This window comes from Camelus ferus, chromosome 12, assembly GCF_009834535.1.
Source record: "Camelus ferus isolate YT-003-E chromosome 12, BCGSAC_Cfer_1.0, whole genome shotgun sequence".
Taxonomy (NCBI): domain Eukaryota; kingdom Metazoa; phylum Chordata; class Mammalia; order Artiodactyla; family Camelidae; genus Camelus; species Camelus ferus.
In genome coordinates, this window is record NC_045707.1 from 2299177 (window position 1) to 2316833 (window position 17657).

General features: G+C 50.6%; 1 protein-coding gene across 3 annotated transcripts; it reads right to left on the reverse strand.

Annotated features, from left to right (window-relative positions):
• Positions 1-195: 195 nt before the first annotated feature.
• Positions 196-14712, reverse strand: LOC102505533 (apolipoprotein L3). Of its 3 annotated transcripts, none has more exons than XM_014558517.2 (4): positions 14589-14712; positions 6870-6977; positions 4885-5005; positions 196-1816 (listed from the first exon to the last, which is right to left on the reverse strand). In XM_014558517.2, exons 2-4 carry the CDS (start codon positions 6898-6900, stop codon positions 955-957), a joined length of 1014 nt encoding a protein of 337 aa, XP_014414003.2. In that variant the 5' UTR covers positions 6901-6977; positions 14589-14712; the 3' UTR covers positions 196-954. The 3 variants fall into 3 exon arrangements, with proteins under 3 accessions (XP_014414003.2, XP_014414000.2, XP_006183943.3); XM_014558514.2 differs by having other exon boundaries at positions 196-1891; XM_006183881.3 differs by lacking the exon at positions 4885-5005 and having other exon boundaries at positions 196-1891; positions 14589-14601.
• Between the last annotated feature and the right edge of the window lie 2945 nt (positions 14713-17657).

Here is a 17657-nt window from a genome sequence, read left to right on the forward strand (position 1 = left end):
GAATCAGCGTGTATTTATTGACCCAAGAGCTATAGAAGAGAAGGTGGGGACAGCATCTCACGTATCTTGTCCTGCACTATCCCCAGCTGATGAAGAAACTGCAGCTCAGGGAGTTTCAGCCTCCTGGCCCCAAGCTAGTTCATCTCCTGGACACTTCACAAAGCTCCTTGTCCTGTTACTGGCATCTGGATTCAGTTTTCTTTCCTTCTTTCTTTTATTTTGTTTGGTTTGGTTTGGTTTGGTTTGGTTTTTCATATCAACCTCTATTCCAACACAGTATTTGATGTTTCACAGGAACTTCATTGGTCTCTCAGTGCACCCTGGTCCCACAGGGCACCTGGCAACTTGACAAATATCCCACCCCCTGGGGTGTCATCACCACCACCATCATCATCATACTGAAGACGTCACTGCCCAATTCAGATAAACCTGCTGGAAGTCAAAGCTGAACTGATGCTGGAAAAGGAGGGCTGGGGACCCCCACCAGGAAGACTCTCTTCTGGTAGGGACATCAGACCCCGGGGAGGGGCGATAGAGGAGCCACTGCCCCCTCTCCCACCATCCAACAGTCCCAACACTTTGATTTCTCCATTTGCTATTCTTTTCTGTTTGCAGCCTTCTTGTTCCTTGATCCTCCATCCTCTCTCTTTATTCAGGCCCCCAGGGTCTTCTTTGTCCATGATACATGGTTTCCCCTTTCCCCTCCCTCTCTCGTTCCCCCTGTGCCCTTATTCCAGGCTCTAGGCTCCTTCCTTCTCTTTCACCAGCTGCCACCTTCATGAATCGATGCCCAGCTGTGCTCAGACCGGTAAATGCCACATTCCTTCACACCTAAGTCCATAAGTTTTATTTGTCCCCTTTCCCCCTCTTGAAAGCTACCTCTGCGTCTTCGCCACTCACATGCCTCTGCTCCCTGCACTGCTCTGGGTCGGGGGGCTGGAGGGGAGTCAGACCCTACAGCAGATTCTCGTAGGTCTGGGTGAGCTCCTCCAACATCCTCTCCAGCTCCAGGGCCCTCTGCCTTAGCCGCACAGCAGACTCCGCCTTTGCCCCCACAAGCAGGTTCGCTGACTCATTCACCACGGAGCCCACGTTCCAGAGAAGGGAGAAACCTGCAGTGGCCATACCAAAGGCCCGGGCTCCTGTGCTCATTGCCAGAGCTGTGCCTTTAAAAACTTCCTGCACCTTCCTGCTGCTTTGGACTGAGATTTGCCCAGTGGTCAGGAAGCGCTGCACATCTCCTGCTAAGCCAGTGTTGGCTCTGAGCAGCTCGATGGCATGGATATTCTTTTCAATCTGTTGCACGGCTTCTACGAGTTTCTGTGCTGCAGAAACAATTTTGTGCCCACTCTGCAGTAGAACCTCCTTGACCATTTTCCATCTGTTGATGGCAGTTGACATTAGGTCATTGTCTTCAGTTTCTGCTGATGACATGACAACACGTTCCACGACACTCGTGGCCACACTGGTCACGGCAGATGCAGCCCCCAGCCCTAACCCAGTTGCCGAGAGTGCCAGACTGACCCCCGCTGTCACAGGTGCCAGAGCCAGGCCAGCGATGGTCAGGATGCCAGACACAACACCAGCAGAGGCAGCTGCCACCTTGGAGATGGTGCAGTCCCTGTGAACCTTGTCCACCTTGTCTGCAAGTGCACGGAGCTTTCCTATGCATTCCTCAATCTCCTGTTTCACCTGAGGAAATATCTTTAAAAACCTCTTCCTATTCAGCTGCTCCTTTAGCAGGCTGTATTTGACCTTGAGGGCCAAGAGTGTCTTCACATCATCCAGGTATTCGCGTAGTGCTGCTGACTCTCCCCTGTAACCGTGAAGGTCAAGGGATTCAGAAAGGAACTTTGGAGTTCTCCGTAAAATAGGCACAACAAGATTCATCCTGCATAAATCACAGACATTTTACTATAAACCAAAGAGAAAAGACTTTTACAAATATAAGTTTTTTTGGATCAACATTATGCACATATTTTGTATATTGCAGTGGCTCCATGGTATTTGTTCAAACACAGCATAAAAAAGCACAAGTCATCTTAGGATACTATTAAGTGGTAGATATTTGGTAAGACACATTCTGACTCAGAGGCAGGTCAACACCATCACCTCCAAGGTGCTTGTAGAGCGGGAGCTCCGCAGGTAAACACACAGAGGTGGGACTGCAGAAGAGAAGCCCTCATTCAGAGAAGCTTAGGGTGCAGTGAGGAATCAACCTGCTTTTGCCCTTGGCTAAGGGAAGTGATCCCTAAGCCCCTAGAATGTTCTGGCTGATAGGAGTGCCCTGGTTTGCCTGGGCCCCTGGCCGCTGACAGTCTGCCAGGGTGATGCGTGATGGGCCTCTGGGTCATGCGGTGTCAGTCCTGACCTCTGGAGGAACTGGACACGAGGGCATTGGTCTTAACTCTGAAAGGGGCCTGAGACGCAGGTCAGCCGGGCGGGCAGCATGTGATTGAGCCCCAGGAGGACCCTGTGCACTGAGGCTCAGGGTGCCTGAGACTCTCTCCTTGACCAAATTTTGTTCAGGCTCTTCTGAGTCCTCTTCTCAACCAGACCTCCACCTTCCCCTTCCCTGTCCTGTCCCCGATGGCCCCTATCCCCTAGTCTCAGCAAGAACCCTGCTAAATCCACGTAGTGAGACTCCCCCACTCTGAGGTCTGATCACTTTGATACCTGATCCAATTCCTCATCTCCCACCTTTGAGGCATCCGTCTTTGACCTGCCTTTAGCGAGAATCCTGTTAGGAAAGTTTAACAGGAATCCCCTCCCCTTGGTGTCTCCTCTCAGTAATTTTCCCTCCACTCCTGCCTCACTCTGCTCCTTGGCTGTAAATCCCCAGTTGTCTGTGCTGTATTTGGGCTTGAGCCCAGTCTCTCTCTTCTACAGCAATGGGCTTCACACCTGTCACCACAGTCGTGAATGCTGCCTGCCTCATCATATTAAAGTCTATCAGGACCATTTTTTAAGCACAGTATGCATCCCTGGTTGAAAGAGCCCCACGTGCACTGACATACTGAACTCAGGACAGTAATGCGTCCTGAGGACAAGAGAAGCTTCATGTTTGAAACGCTCCCAGACTCTGTTCTGTGGCTGCTGGGAACCCGCATCATTCCCTGTAGTAAACAGGACCTGGGAGTCTGCCTGCTATCAGGGAGTTCTGTGCATCCTTTTCAGGAATTCTCCAACGTTAGGGCGGTTTGTGGCATCCTCCAAATTTGTCACTGCTGTCAAGAGGTAGGACAATCTGGGGACTGTGCACTCAGGCTTTGCAGTTTGTCTGCACCGCGTACATAGAATTTGTTTGAAGACCAAAACTCACAGCTAGAGGGGTCCTTAGTGATCACTTCCCTGACCTATGCCCTCTGCCCAGCCTGATGCCCTGTATCCATCCAGGTGAAGGTCACTGGGTCCAACCACTTCCCCAACTGACTGGGAATCAGGAGAGAGGCTATTAACCCTGGGTCCCCCTGGACTCTCCAGCCCACCTCACCGACTCCCAACCCACCACCCTGTACCCCCGAGCTCTCAGGTGTCACCAGCCTAACTCACACCTCAGCTGGGACAGCTTCATTTGTGTGTACCCCAAGGCCATGTGCAACTCGATGGACCCTCTAAAAGATTCAAAAGACTTTATGAAACATCCATATAAATTGCTAATCCTGAATGGCCTGCATTTGGATGAGCTGGTAGAGGAAATATAATCCTGTTTGGTGGGGACTTGACAGTCTCCTCAGAATCACACAAATCGCACAAAACTGGCAGCCCCTGATTCCGACAATGGAGTCATGACTAAGCCACACTGCATTCAGACTTGTCAGGCTACTCTATGTGGAATAGAAGAGGGTCCCACATGGCATTCAAGACTCCTGGGCCCCCAGGCAGGGTGTGGAGGACACAGTCACCCTGGGCCCTCTATGCCCAGCACCAGGGAGGGAAGAAATGTCCCCTCTCCCACTCACGGCACCTCTGCTGGGTTCACAGCCCCTTCAGCTTTGTGTTCTAGGGGTCACTCCCCTCACTCTGGTCCTGGCCCTTTGCCAACACATTCTACTAGTTCCCCCACCTGAACCTCTCTCTCTCCATCCTGAGCCTTGGGTCTGACCCTGGTCCAGGCCTCCCTGGACCTTTGCCCGACATGCCTGCATTTGGTTCCACACCTGTGACCCTGTGGTTCACTCTAAGGCCGTCGCCACAGTCCATCAGATTGAACTGCTTCTCCCTTTGTACAGATGACAAATCTGAGATCCAGGACATAAGCTCAGAGTCCTAGAGTTGGGCCAGGATAGAGCCAGGACCCAACCCAGCTCCGTTCAATTCCACCCCAGCCTCTATGCCCTAGAGGCCCCGGGTCCTGCGGTGTCTGCACAATTCCTAAGATGGGGATACCAGGGCTCCAGTCAGAAAGAACCCCCAGGACACAAACTGACGGTGTCAGCAATTTTCTGACTCATCCCAAAGGAAGTCCTGCTCAATTCTCATGTCCAGGAACAAGAACCTTGGCCCTGATCTCTTCCCAAAAAGCTTCTTCAAAGTTAACATGAACGGAGCACCTACTACAAGTCAGCCATTATGCTAAGCACTTGGCGTGTATTATCTCGGTTTCCTCACAATAAAATTGAACAATAAGAAACCAAGGCAGAGAGTAGTTAAGTAGCTTGTCCGAGGTCAATAACCTGCCCCTTCCTTGCAGTTTCATCTCTTCTCAACCTGAGGCCGTTCACCGCCAGCAGATGACATGGAGGAAAAATTGCTCATGGATTATTGAGAAGGAAATCCTCGATCCCAACCCTAGGATACTGCCTGGAGGAGGTGTGCCTGCCAGGAGGAACCTAGCCATGGTGGGGCTTTAGATGACATTCCTGGGGCACCCACACAAGTCACCTTGATAAATTTTCCTCATCCTCAATTCTATCTAGGACTGCAGTCAGCAGGCGCAGGAGTTCCTCTCTGTTCAATATGTCCCAGAGGCACTCAATGACAGCCTCAAAAAACCACTCCTTATCTAGATGGAAAGAAAAAAGAATCAAATTAGACAAAATTGCAGTGCAACATGATTTGTCTTCAGCACAAAGTGGTTACAGTTCATCTTCCTGAGCACTGTTCCCCTGGGTACTGTTGATGGAGTCACCCAGTGCTTTGGGCAGGACTGGGCCCTCCACAAATTCATATGTGCAAACCCTGACCCTGCACGTGACTGAATTTAAAATTAGGACATTTCAGGAAATAATTATGGTTAAATGAGGTCATAAGTGTGGGGCCCGAAGCCAGTAAGGCGGTGTCCTTATTGGAAGAGGAAGTGGTGCCAGTCCAGCTCTCTCTCCACGCTGAGAAAGGACTGTGTGAGAACAGGACCAGAAGGCAGCAGGCACTGACACCCAGGACAAGAGGTCTCACCAGGAACCAAGCCTACCTGCTCTTGCTAGTGAGTGCCGCAGTGCATACAGAAGTAGAAATATAAGGATCTGCACCCAAAACTTACATAAAGCAATGTTACTTTAATTTTTAAAAAGTCACAGACTCCAGGCCAGGCGGGGAGGGGCTTCTTCAGGGGCGTGAGGGGCAGGACCTCAGCTCTGAGCCTGTGGTCCATCCCTGTCACCTCTCTCTCCCCCAGGCTGCTCCCAGGGGCCCAGCTCCCACTGGCTCCATTCAGCCCAGCTGGCCCGTTTATACACAGGGGACCGTCTTGTTTCTGAAGAGAGCTGATCCTCAGGGCTCCCGCAGCCCGTCCTCCCTCAAGGACCCCAGAGCCGGCTGGGGGGCCCCTGGCTTCTACTCTGCTCCCCCCGCTTATGTTTCCACTTGGCACTTTGCTGTCCTGGGCAGCCCCTGGGACAGAGTGATTTAGTTGCTTAGTAATCCAGTGATGGGGGCAAAGTGGTCATTAGAAAATAGGAGTTAAGGAAACACAGTGTTGAATTCGGTGCGTGGAGAGTTACTCAGTTTTTTCTCTCTCCTGCGTCACTAAGGGTGAAAGGAAACCAGGGCTTTCATGGAGGGAACTCACAGCACTGAATCTGTGTGTTGATTGATTGGGGTGAGGCGGGTGGGGAAATGCCTGAGCACCTGGGTGTCTGCAGGGGTATCTGAGGGCAATGGGATCAGTAGCTGCCTGAGGCAGTCCCACCTGGTGAACAGGTGCCCTGAGGGAACCTTGAGGGTGGGGGGTGAGAATTCTGGGGTGCAGCGAGGCCCCACCTGGGACACACAGTGACAGCAACCACCAGGAGGACCTGCTCGGGGGCAGGCACTGGCCCAGCCACAGACCTACGTTGTATTTGATCCTCAGAACAACAGGAGGGAATATCATTCCCATTTTATGGGGGAGGTCAGGGAAGGTGCTCCAGGTCACACAGGTGGCAGGTGGCAAATGCCAGACTTAGGTTCCATTCAGGATTCTGCTGACCCTGGAAGAGCGGTGAGGCTGGCAGCAGAGCTGGAGGAAGGAGTTTCAATTGGTAAGAGTCCAGGGTCTGGGAGCAGGAGGATTCTGGACAAAGGGAGAGGGCGGAGAAGCCTTCAGGGTTGTGGGTCTACCTCCTCTCCACCCATCCTAGCCTTGAGATGCTCCTGGCTAGTGTCACCCCCTTCCCAGGGCTTCCCTGCCCCACTCATAGCATATGTTGTGCCATGGGTGAGGGAAGGAGTGAGCACCTTGGCCATGGCCTCCTGAAGAGAAGGCCGAGGAGTCTGTGGGGACAGACTCCTTTGGTGGGGTGGACTCCCCTTGGCCCCTCTTCGGGCCTCAAGGATGCTTGTGAACCCCTTCTTGGGTCTTGATTCCTCTGTAGGTTAACTCAGCCTGGAGACACTGCCCTCATTTAGGGCACAAGTTGGAAGCAGCCAGGGAAGGGGCAGCTGAGTACCTGGGCTGTAAATGTGGCATAGTGCCATCATGATGCCAGCAGTGGATGTCAGCGTCGTCACTTCAGCTCACCAGTCTGTGTCAGGCTGGAAGGAGGTGTGTCTTCACCCTTGGGCAAGAGAAAACAGATTGTGGACTGGAACATGAGTGAGCTCTGGCAACAGGGAGCACCGAAGGGACAGGTCTCTGGCTGTTTTCCACTGGGATGGCCACCAGCCCACAGAGAACTCAATGCAATGACTTCGTCTGTCTACTGGTCTCTGCTGGTGGCTATTCAGGGAAAGCTCTTCCCTTCACTGCACCTCCCTCCCAGCCAAGTCAGAGTCCTGTTGTCCTGTTGGGGCACAAGGAGAAGATATTCAGACAATAGAAGTTGTGGAAAGTTATAGAAGCAATCAAACCAAACAACAGAAGAAAAGATAGGAAGATAATTCTCTGCAAATTATGTGAGTGTGGGAGTATCTGTGTTAACTAACTGCTGATCATTAATATTCTTCCAGGGTCTATGATGTGCAGGGCTCTAGAAACTCACGTAAACTTAGGTTAGTCCAAGTTTTCCCACTGCTGCTGCAGCCCGGACTTGAACCCAAGGCCTTCAGATCGAAATCCCCTGTGTATGATGATTCTTCTTTACTCCCTTTAATGACTAATCACTTTTATTAGTGGATATATGTTTATTTGTAAATGGGTCTTCTCATTCTAAAATTGTCTTTTTATATAAAATTATTATATTGAGATATAAATTACATACAGCCAAGGGCACAAGTCTTCAGGGTATAGGAGGCTTAGTTTTTATCTATGTTAATTCTGTAACCAGCAGCCACATCAAGAAATCAAACATCCCAGCAGCTCCTCCAAATTCTCCTGTTCCCTCTTCCCAGTCAGTATTGTGCCACCAGAAGGTAACCACCACGCTCACCTCTACCACACTGGATTAAGTTGCCTCTTTTTAAATTTTATAGAAATAGGATCACACAGTGTATTCTATTTGATGAATGTACCACATTGCATTGATCTATTCTCTGAATAGATATTTGAGGTACTTCAATTTCATAGCTATTATAAATAAAGCTGCCATGGAAATGCTTGTACGGATCTTTTGTGTGGACTTATGCCCTGTTTCTGGTGGGTATTTCCCCGAAGTGGATTTGCTATCTCACAAGGTGCCTACAACACTGGAGCTCGCACTGGTAAACAGTTTTCGAAAGCGGTTGTACTTACTGCTTTCTGCATCTCTGAGCTATTCCCACAGTTACGCTGGGTCTTAGTTCTCATGTGTCTGTATCCCAGTTCCCCTGGAGCTCCTTGAGCAGAGGTTCGTATATGATCAATACATAGATTAGAGCTATACTTCAATATTTATAGTACATATAAGAAAAAATTGAAATGCATTCATACAGCATGGTGGGGAGAGGGGGTTAGGAATCTTATTTTTACAGCTTGCTTTTGTTAAATTGATGTGTAGTCGATTTACAATGTTAGCTTCCCGAGTACAGCAAAGCGACTCTGTTACACACGCACATACATGTATGTCCATGTTTCCAGATTGTTTCCCATTATACCTTAGGAGTTTCAGATTAATAAAAACACATTACTGTGTACCTAATAGATAAACAACAAGGAGCTTCTGTACAACAGAGGGAACTGTATTCAATTTTTTGTAAGAAGTCATAATTGAAATGAATCCCAAATGATATCTTGCACACTGTGCTCCAGTTTCTGCCTGGATAAGTTTCCTGGTGCTACAGTTTCCCAAAGCCCATGCTCTCCTTGCTTTGCAAGGTCGTTCATATCACAAGGGCCTGGGGTCCCACTGGACCAGGTGCAATCCTTGCAGGCCCGCCCTGGGCTGCTCAGCGCCCCTGATGGTGCCTGGTCATCTCTATTGTCCTCCCCTAACTGCTGGAGCCTAGATTTCTAGTTCTTTATGTAAATAATAGTGCAAAGGACAGTCTTCTTGTGTAAAACTTTGCCTCTATTTGAGATTGTTTCTTTAAGCTATTTCTGGAAATAGAATGACTGGGCCAGAAGGTATGAACATCTAAATATTTTTCATTTTGACACCCTGTTACAGAAACAAATTGTGCGAATTCTTATTCACATTCAAAGTATATGATATTGTCCATCCTGTGTCTCGCCAGTTCAATTTTTTTTTAAGGCAGAGCTTTATAAACAGAGAAGTTTTTGTTTCTGTTTGTGACTACCTTGCCATGGGAGGTGAGGAAAGAAAGCAAATGTTGGTGACATTTTGGCAATTTTTAAGATGGCAAAAGGGCAGTTCTCAACTACCCCTCCTGAGCCCTGACTGAAATGAGAGTAAAGGTCCTCACAGGTGTAATAAGAGCCCAGGATAAGGCTGGCTGTGTTTGTGGTCTTTGCTCTGCTCCGCTCCCTCCCCCTGGAAGGCCTCCCCCTCCTCACCACCTGACAGGTTACCTGTCCTGGAGGCCCCGCCCCAGGCCCCACCCCCGGCTGCTGCTCCAGGGACTCTCCCTTCTCCCCTTGCAGGTTGGGCTTTCCTAGTTGTGGTTCTGTTTGTGTTGAGTTTCTCCACTGCACCTCCTGCTCCAGGGCCTCAGGCGCACCTGCTGGGGTGCAGCGTGGCTAAAATATGGGTGGTGGGACCCAGTAATTAGACAGGAAGCAACCAGCTCCTCCATGACACAGCACATGCCCTGTCTCACGTGTGGTCAAGTAATTCCCTTTGTTTTCCTCGTGTGTCTTGATGAAAATCTCTTTCTGGTAGAGAACAGATGAGTCTGGTACAGATGTCACACAAATTGCCTGTCAGAATAGGCTTCTGGGAGCTCTAACTTACTCCTGAGTCTTTCCATTTACAGGCATCTCCCGCTTTCAAAAGATCCCTAAACTGAAAGCCCTACAGCCCTTAGCTCTAAGCCAACTAGGGTTACAAATGGTTTCCAATTTCAGTCTGTCCAATGTCAGGTAGCAGGAAGCACCTGTATTTCCTCATGTCTCCTTACTCCTGCCACGAAATTTTTATAGGAGGAGAAAGAAGAAGTGAGAATTCTGGAAAAAACATGGGTTCCAGCTAAAGTCTGAATAATGCCCAGGTCTTGAGCAGGGCATTCCCAAAGCTCTGCTCCCCCAGGGTGGCCGGGCCTGGTCTGGGTGTCCGACCAGGCTCCCTCCAGCCCCTTGCCACTGGGTCCCCTAACTTATGCCAGGGACTTTGTGGGGAGGAGGGTGGGGTCATTTCCTGTCTGCACTGGAGGCTCCATTGAAGGCACAAAAAAGGGTGTGTTGCATTTTGACTGTGGTGGGTTACTGTTAAATATACCCTGCTTGAAGGAGAGGCAGGAGAGGAAGCTGGGAAAGGGAGGAGGGGGAGGGGGTGGAGGAGGAAGCGGAGGGAGGGGGAGGCAGGAGGAGGAAGAGGAAGAAGTAAAATACTTCTAACCAATCAACAATCTATCCCAAAGGGATCTAAATGTAAATAAAGTAGAAAAAAAAAAACCTACCAACATTTTGGAAGAAATGTCAAAAATCATATTTTTTTGAGGAAACCTTTCTAATCAAGAGACAAATCCCGGAACCCATAAAGGAAAGTCCAAGCTATTTGACATTGAACATTAAAAATTTTAAAAGACACCGTGAAGCAGGTCAGAATACGATGAGAGACCAGGAGACGCTGTTCACAATGCTTACAGTCGATGGAGGGGAACCTCCACACCACACTGAGAGCCTACGAATCCACATGAAAGCCTGAAAACTTTAAACAGGTTTTTAAAATGAGACCCTTTGAGAAAGTTGAGGAAATTGTTTTGTTTTTGTTCTGCAGAAAACAGACTTTGTTCATTGCGGCTATGTTTGTCTCATGGAGAAGTGCGCCGGCTACCGGAAATGGCCTTTCACTAGCACGACTTTATCTTGACCTCCAAACAAAACCACGAGAGACGCAGAACTCAATTAAATACCCTTATGAGCTGAGGCCTGGTTATCATGAGGGACCCCTGATAAGTGTGCAGATGGATGAGGGGTGTCCATGGCCTAGATAAACACGGTCAAATGGGATAGCAAGCAGATGGGGGTCTAGACTCAAACTGAGGTGGGGATTAAGCGCCTCTTGACTCCAGGGACATGAGCTGAGGTCACTCCCTTAGAGACTCCAATGGTCCAGTGACTATAAAATTGGGCTCAACCTGCCCCCCAGCATTACAAGACCAATCACCAAGATGGCTACAGCTCCAGAGTCAGGGTCTTGGCCAAAATCTTTGGTCCAGATCAAGTTCAGCCATGGTGAAGGCAATGCCAGCTTGGTGGGAAAGTCACCTGCAAATTGCTCACAAAAGTGTCTGGCAGATGCCACCAGCATCACCTAGTGGGGACTGGAAGCGTCAAAAGGCAGGGGCACATAGCACTGCCCCACTGACCCCTGTCCCACCCCATCTCTCCATCTCCTGTGGATTTGTCAGTGTCTCCAACATGCTGGACATTAGTAGTTGTGTGTTCCAGAACAGGGACCCACCTCCTGCCTGTGGTTGTCCATTTTTATAGGACAGTGAGAGTGGGTAAGGAGGTTCCAACTAAGCATGTGACAATGGGGACTTTAGAGGTCATCCCAGTGGCTAGCAGACACAGGCACCTCATGCGGCACAGCACAGGGGAATTGCCTCCACGCTGACCGCACCTGGTGACCACACGGGATCTGGTCTCAGCCCCTTGTTGCCAGGCTGCCAGCATCACTCACTGGACAGTCCTACTGGTGTCTCCTCAGGTGGGAAAATCAGGCCCTGAGTGAGTTATCAGCTGTCAACTCAGTAAGTTTCAGAACTACATATAAAGATGACAAATAAAATCAGCCCATTGTTTTAATATTTTTATGTTGAAGTCAAGATAAATACGTGTTTAATTTTCATGTAGGGTAATGTTGAAGACAACTGGACACATTCTCATTAAAACAGGTAATGGAGTAATTGACTTTGATGAGTGACTTTAAACTGAAACACACTCAGCTAGTTACTAGGATGTTGTAAAAAAGGTTCTCCCAGAGAGAAGAAGAGCCTCAAGGTCAGCAGATCCCAAACCACGGGTGCGAGGGGTGGGGCTGGGTAGAGAGGGGGCTGTGACAGCCACACCCCCGGGCATCTCTGGGACATGTTCCAGGGGTGCCCAACCTCTATCCTCCTGGTTGTTAGGAGATCGAGGAGATCCTTGTCTGATGGCCCAGTTGTGTTAAAATATGGCCTTAAAAATAACAGCATCCAGTCTCTGTGGCAAACAGTATGACAGTGCCTTAAACAATTAAATACAGAACTCTCATGTGATCCAGCAATTCCACTTCTGGGTTTAGACCCCAGAGATATAAAAGCAGAGCTTTTTTTTTTTTTTAAAGGCATTTTCTTTTTTGGCTAGGAGGTAATTAGGTTTCTTTAGTTAGTGGAGGTACAGAGAATTGAACCCAGGACCTCACCCATACCAAGCACGCTCTCCATCACTGAGCTGTACCCTCCCCTCTGAAACCAGAGTCTTCAACAGATGCTTGAAACTCGTGTTCCTGGCAGCATTATTGGCAAAGGCCAAAAGGTCAGAGCAACCCAAGCTTCCATCAATGGATGAACAAGAAAAAAAAATGTGGTCTATACATACAATGGAATATTATTCACATTTTAAAAAGGAGGTGGGAATCTGGACATGTGCTACAACATGGATGAAATTGGAAGACATTATGCTCAGTGAAAGAGAACAGTCACTAAAGGACAAAGACCATATGTTTCTCCTTATATGAGGTACCCAGATTAAAAATATTCCTAGAGATAAAAGGTAGGACAAAAAGTAGAATGGTGGTTCCCAGGGGTTGTGGGGGGGGAGTGTGTGTTTATAGGTACAAAGTCTCAGTTTTACAGGATGAAAGGACCGTGGAGCTGTGGATGGCGGTGATGGTGGCACAACATGCTGAATGTATTTACCCCGCAGCTGCACACTTTGAAACGGCCAAGGTGGTAAGTGATAGGTCGTGTACATCTTACCACATTAACCAGTGAATGTGGAAAAAGAAGCCTGTCATACAAGGACAAATACTGTATGATTCCACTCACACAAGGTACCGACAGTGACAGATTCCTGAGGACGGGGAGGACAGTGGTGCTTCCCAGGGATGGAGGGCAGAGGGATGTGGAGTTAGAGTTTCATGGGGACAGAGTTCAGGTTTGAAAGATGTAAAATGTTCTGTGACTGGATGGTGGTGCTGGGTACCCAACAATGTGAATGCCCTTAATGCCACTGAACTGGATACTTTAAAAAGACGAAATGTGGAATTTTGTTATGTACATTTTATCTCAATTACATTTATAAAAAATAAATCCTTAAAACCCAAACTTTGGGGAAAACCACAACAGCACCTGAACCGTTTACCATCGGAAACCATCTTCACACCCAGGACCGCACTTGCTGCAGCGGCCCTGTGACGGGAACAGTTACTGTCCTCTGCTTCATGAGGGGAAACTCAGATTCAGACCTGCCCCAGACCTGGGAAGCTGGGCTGGGCTCTGATTCTTGTTCTATTCTGTTGTCTGGACTTTGCCATTTCTCCAGAGGGAGAGAAATCCTGAAACCCTCAGGTTTTTCAAAAGGTAATTATCTTCCCACAAGCCTCCCTTTTCGCTACATATTAAAGAAGAGAGCACACTGGCCAGAAGCATGAATGTCCACGTTAAACATAAAGATTAAACGCCCCCCCTCCCCGGGACGCCCGTGCTGGTCCTCCTTAGGTGATGGGCCTCCCTTCCCAGGTGCCAAGGGCACGCTGACTCGCTGTGGACGGGCTGCTTTCTTTTTTTTTGAAACCTTGAAGAAATGTACCCCTTACTTGCTTAACGATCTTTGTTCTGATATAAAACTGCTGAAAACCGCGCTTCTGGCAGAGCACTTCCTCAGAGTTCCCTGAGAGGCTGTCGTCTGTGGTGTAGTCCTAAGTTAGGCTCAAAGAAAACGCTTTTCTATTCCTATTATACGTCCTTTACTGATTATTTTCATTGGCACAAGTCTACAGATGGGCGTTTTGTCCTAAGATGCAAAACAGGAAACGTGCTGTGGGAATGTGCAGGGGGCCCTCGACCTTCCTCCCTCCGGGCCTCCTTCCTCACAGCCCACCTCCTGCATCTCCCACCTCACACAGTCCTGAGAGAGCGCCCGGGGAGCCCAGGAAGGCAAAGCCCCGCTGACTGCCTGCTTGGTCCCCTGTCCTCCCCTCTCAGGCCTCAGTTTCCCCCCAGGGCACTGAGCAGGCACTCAGAGACAGGATTGGGGGAAAGACCTTAATTTCTTGTATCTCAGAATTAATCTTTGGCCCCCTAAGCCTCAACGCAGAACCCCAGGGAGGCCTCAAGGTGGCCTGGCCACAAGGACAAGGGGCTCTGACTCCCCCTTCTCTACTTTTTCTGCTTCCTCCAAATTTCTCCAAGGACTGAGCCCTCAACATACACTTTCCTTCTGGGGTCACCACTCATGTCTCACCCACCTGAGCAGTTTTTGCCCTCACTGTGCTCTGTTTTTGGTACGAGGGGGCGGGAGGAAGACGTCAGACCCACCTGCCTCCACATCCAGGCTCTGCACTGCTTACCCGGTGGTCCTGGGCCCCTCACCTCCTCTCCCTGAGCTTCCATTTCCTTCTTCTCTCAAAACACTGACAATCAGCGAGTGACCAGCACCCTCTTCTCAGAGAGTCGTGCTGAGGATGGGGAGACGGGGGCCTTCTTACCCAGGAGTCTCGCTCTGGCTGAGTGTGAACCAGACCCAGATGTCCTCAGTTACGCGGATCCAGTCACGAGCTGTGCTTCTGTGTAATAACCAGCCACAGCCTCCTTGGGGCCCAGATCCACCCCCCAAATCAAAAGAGAAATTGCAAGCCTGGATCCTGAGTTGCTCACAGCACAGACTCTGCCCACCAGACTCCACCCTCGGCTACTGCCTCCCTCTCTGCTGACTGACCCCTTAGACAAACAACTGCAGACCTGACATTCCACGTCCTTCTAGGCTCAGCCCATCTTGCTCAGTCTCTGGAAAGGAACACTTGCCACCAACAGACCACGAGGCCCTGGGCAAATTACACCCCATCCCCATGGCCTTCCTCCCAGCCTCTTCTGCCCACTCTGCCCCTCACAATCCCCAGCCCCCCTTCTTTATGCACCTTCTTGCCACCGGCACTTGGCACAGTCCCCGAACATACCAGAGGCTCACTGCGCACCTGTCATGTTGCTGCTGCTGAATGCCTCCCTCATGCGGGTTCTGGGCATTGGTTCACTCAGGTCTTTCTGCCAGAACACCTGCTCCTACACCTGGAAAAGTCAGGCTCTTGCTCCAGAGCACAAATCGGGCATCACTGCCTCTTAGATGTCCTCCGGGACCTTCCCCTGCAGAGTCCCCTGGTCTGCTCCCATGGTACCTGGGAGAGGGGCCTGAGCCCACCCCTCAGCCAGTGTGTCCATGACCCCACCTCTTAATCAGGTCCCTGTAGACCTGGCCCTGCTGGAAGGGACAGCACTGGTGACTTTCGGTCCCAGTGACTTGCCCGAGGAGGCCCATCCTTGGCTGTCACAGCCATTTGGATGGCTGCAGACGTTTGAGGGAAGGGCTGAGAGCACATTGGTCTTTTCTTCCCAGGCTTGTTTCCACTGGACAACAGACGTTTTTATCTACAACGGGAGGATGCTTACCAGAGGGTCAGTGTGCTGGCAACTCAGAAAAGTCTAAAACAGGAAGCAAGTCCTGTTTCCTGTTTGGTTCCCAAGCAAAGAGCCACCGTCGATGGAGCCCTGAAACTGTGTCGGGTGCTGTGCTGGCACGTACATCCATATCCCTGTCTAACTTAGGAACTGTCAGCCCCTCCTCCCTCATAAACAGAGTGAGAAGTAAAGGCCCCACAGCTTGTAAGTCGTACAGCTGTGCTGTGGTCTCACTTTTCTGCTTTGGTGCCCGGAGCAGGGCCTGAGGGGGCCTGGACCCCACAGAGAGCCTGGCCTTCCATCAGGGCCGTTTCATCCCAGGAAACGTCCCTGGGGCCTCGCGGCCACCCGCCCCAGCACTTGAGGGAGGGACAGAAGAGTGATGGGTTGAGTCCACGAGGACCACACACTACAGTTTGGTCTTTAATCAGGCCGGAACACAGGCCAGGAATCTGATCGAATTTTGCACATAAGGAAGCCGGTGGGGAGGGGAAAGGCAGGGGCTGTCTGCCAGCAACTCAGGGGCTTCTGTTTGGCAGGAGAATGGTAGTAGCTGATGTTCGGCAAGGGTCCATTTGTCCAAACTCCACAGACTCACACTCCATCCCCCAGTGCTCACAGCCCAGGCTGGATCAGGCGTCCCAGAGCACAGACACGGAGGGGCTCAGGGGACACATGTGCCGGGACCTGGCCCGCTGTCCTGCAGCAGAGGGGCCCCTGACTCCCACGGGAGCTGCTCGGGGCTCGAGGATGGCCTCCTCCCCCGGAGCACAGGGCACTAGAGACCCCACCCAAGGATTGCCCTTCCCAGGCTGGTGGCCTTGGCCATTTTCCTGGCCCTAGGGCCACCTCCTCATGTTCTCAGGGGGTGACAGCACTCAAGTCGCAGAGCTGCTGTGAGGACCGACTGCAGGAACCCAGGTGACAGTGCCTAACATGGTGAGGACCTAGCCTGGCCCCACAGGACTGAATGCTCCCATTGCTCAGAGGAACACTGAGTGGAATCAGCAGGGAAATACTAGTATCTGTGGGAGCCATGGTGAGTGGTGGTGGTGGCCCCACCTGTACCTCAGAGGTTCCTAGATAGACGTGCAGATAGAGACATAGGGCTGTCAAGATTGAGAAAGCAGCCCAGTGGAGCAGGAGGAGTTCAGGCACCGTGCTGAGGCCCTCCGCTCCACACAGAGCTTCAAGATGCAGTGGGTGGAGATTATCTGTATTTTCCTCCAACTGTGGAGTGGGCTGTTGGACTCACCGTTGTATAAGGGATGGTTGGAACCAGCACCAGTAAGGAGAGTCTTCTTGTTTGCCTAGTTGTGCACGTGTGTATACAGGCAGCCCCAAATCTGGTGCCTCTTCATCTGAAACTTCCCCCAAGGTTTGCATCCTTATTACTCATTTTTCCCCTCATTGCTTTGCCTGAAAAATTGGTCCAAGAATACAGTCCCCTGACCAGGCCATGCTGCCTCCTGGGAATTGCCGAGGATGCACCTAAGCTAAGGGCTGGCAGGGCCTCAGGGGGCAGAACAGAAACTCCTGGCGACGGACCTGCCTGAGTTCTGTGCTCCCAGAACAGGAAAGGTCTCCTGCTTCCTCCCGGTCTGTGACCTGCCCCAGGCCCTTTCCAATGGACCCTCTTCTGCGCTTCCTTTGCCAGACTCCGTTTCTGTTGGTTGTAACCCGAGGACTCTCAGCTGACACAGCTGTGACCCGGGAACTGCATCAGATGCACAGGGAGTGCAGTGGGACTGAGCTGTCGGGGTTCAGGGGGAAGGGGACGGATCCTGAATGGCTCAAAGCCCCAGTGCCTGAAACACGACTCAAGTGATGTCCGGGAGAGACTGTGAATTCTCCAAGGGCTGGAGAAGAATTGATGAAGCAATGAAACTGATGATTCCAGGGGTCAGGCAAGCGGGTGGCCGTGACTGCTGATCTTTTCAGGAAGGAATAGAAGGTTTGATGGAGGCCCCAAGGAAACACTGGCTGATTGGGGGGGGGGGGGGTGCAAGTGGACCTAGAAAAGTTCTCTGTGAGGTGGTTTTTACAAAAGGACACAGAAGGGAGTGGATCATGTGGTAGGTGACTGAGGAGATGTCCCAGATCAT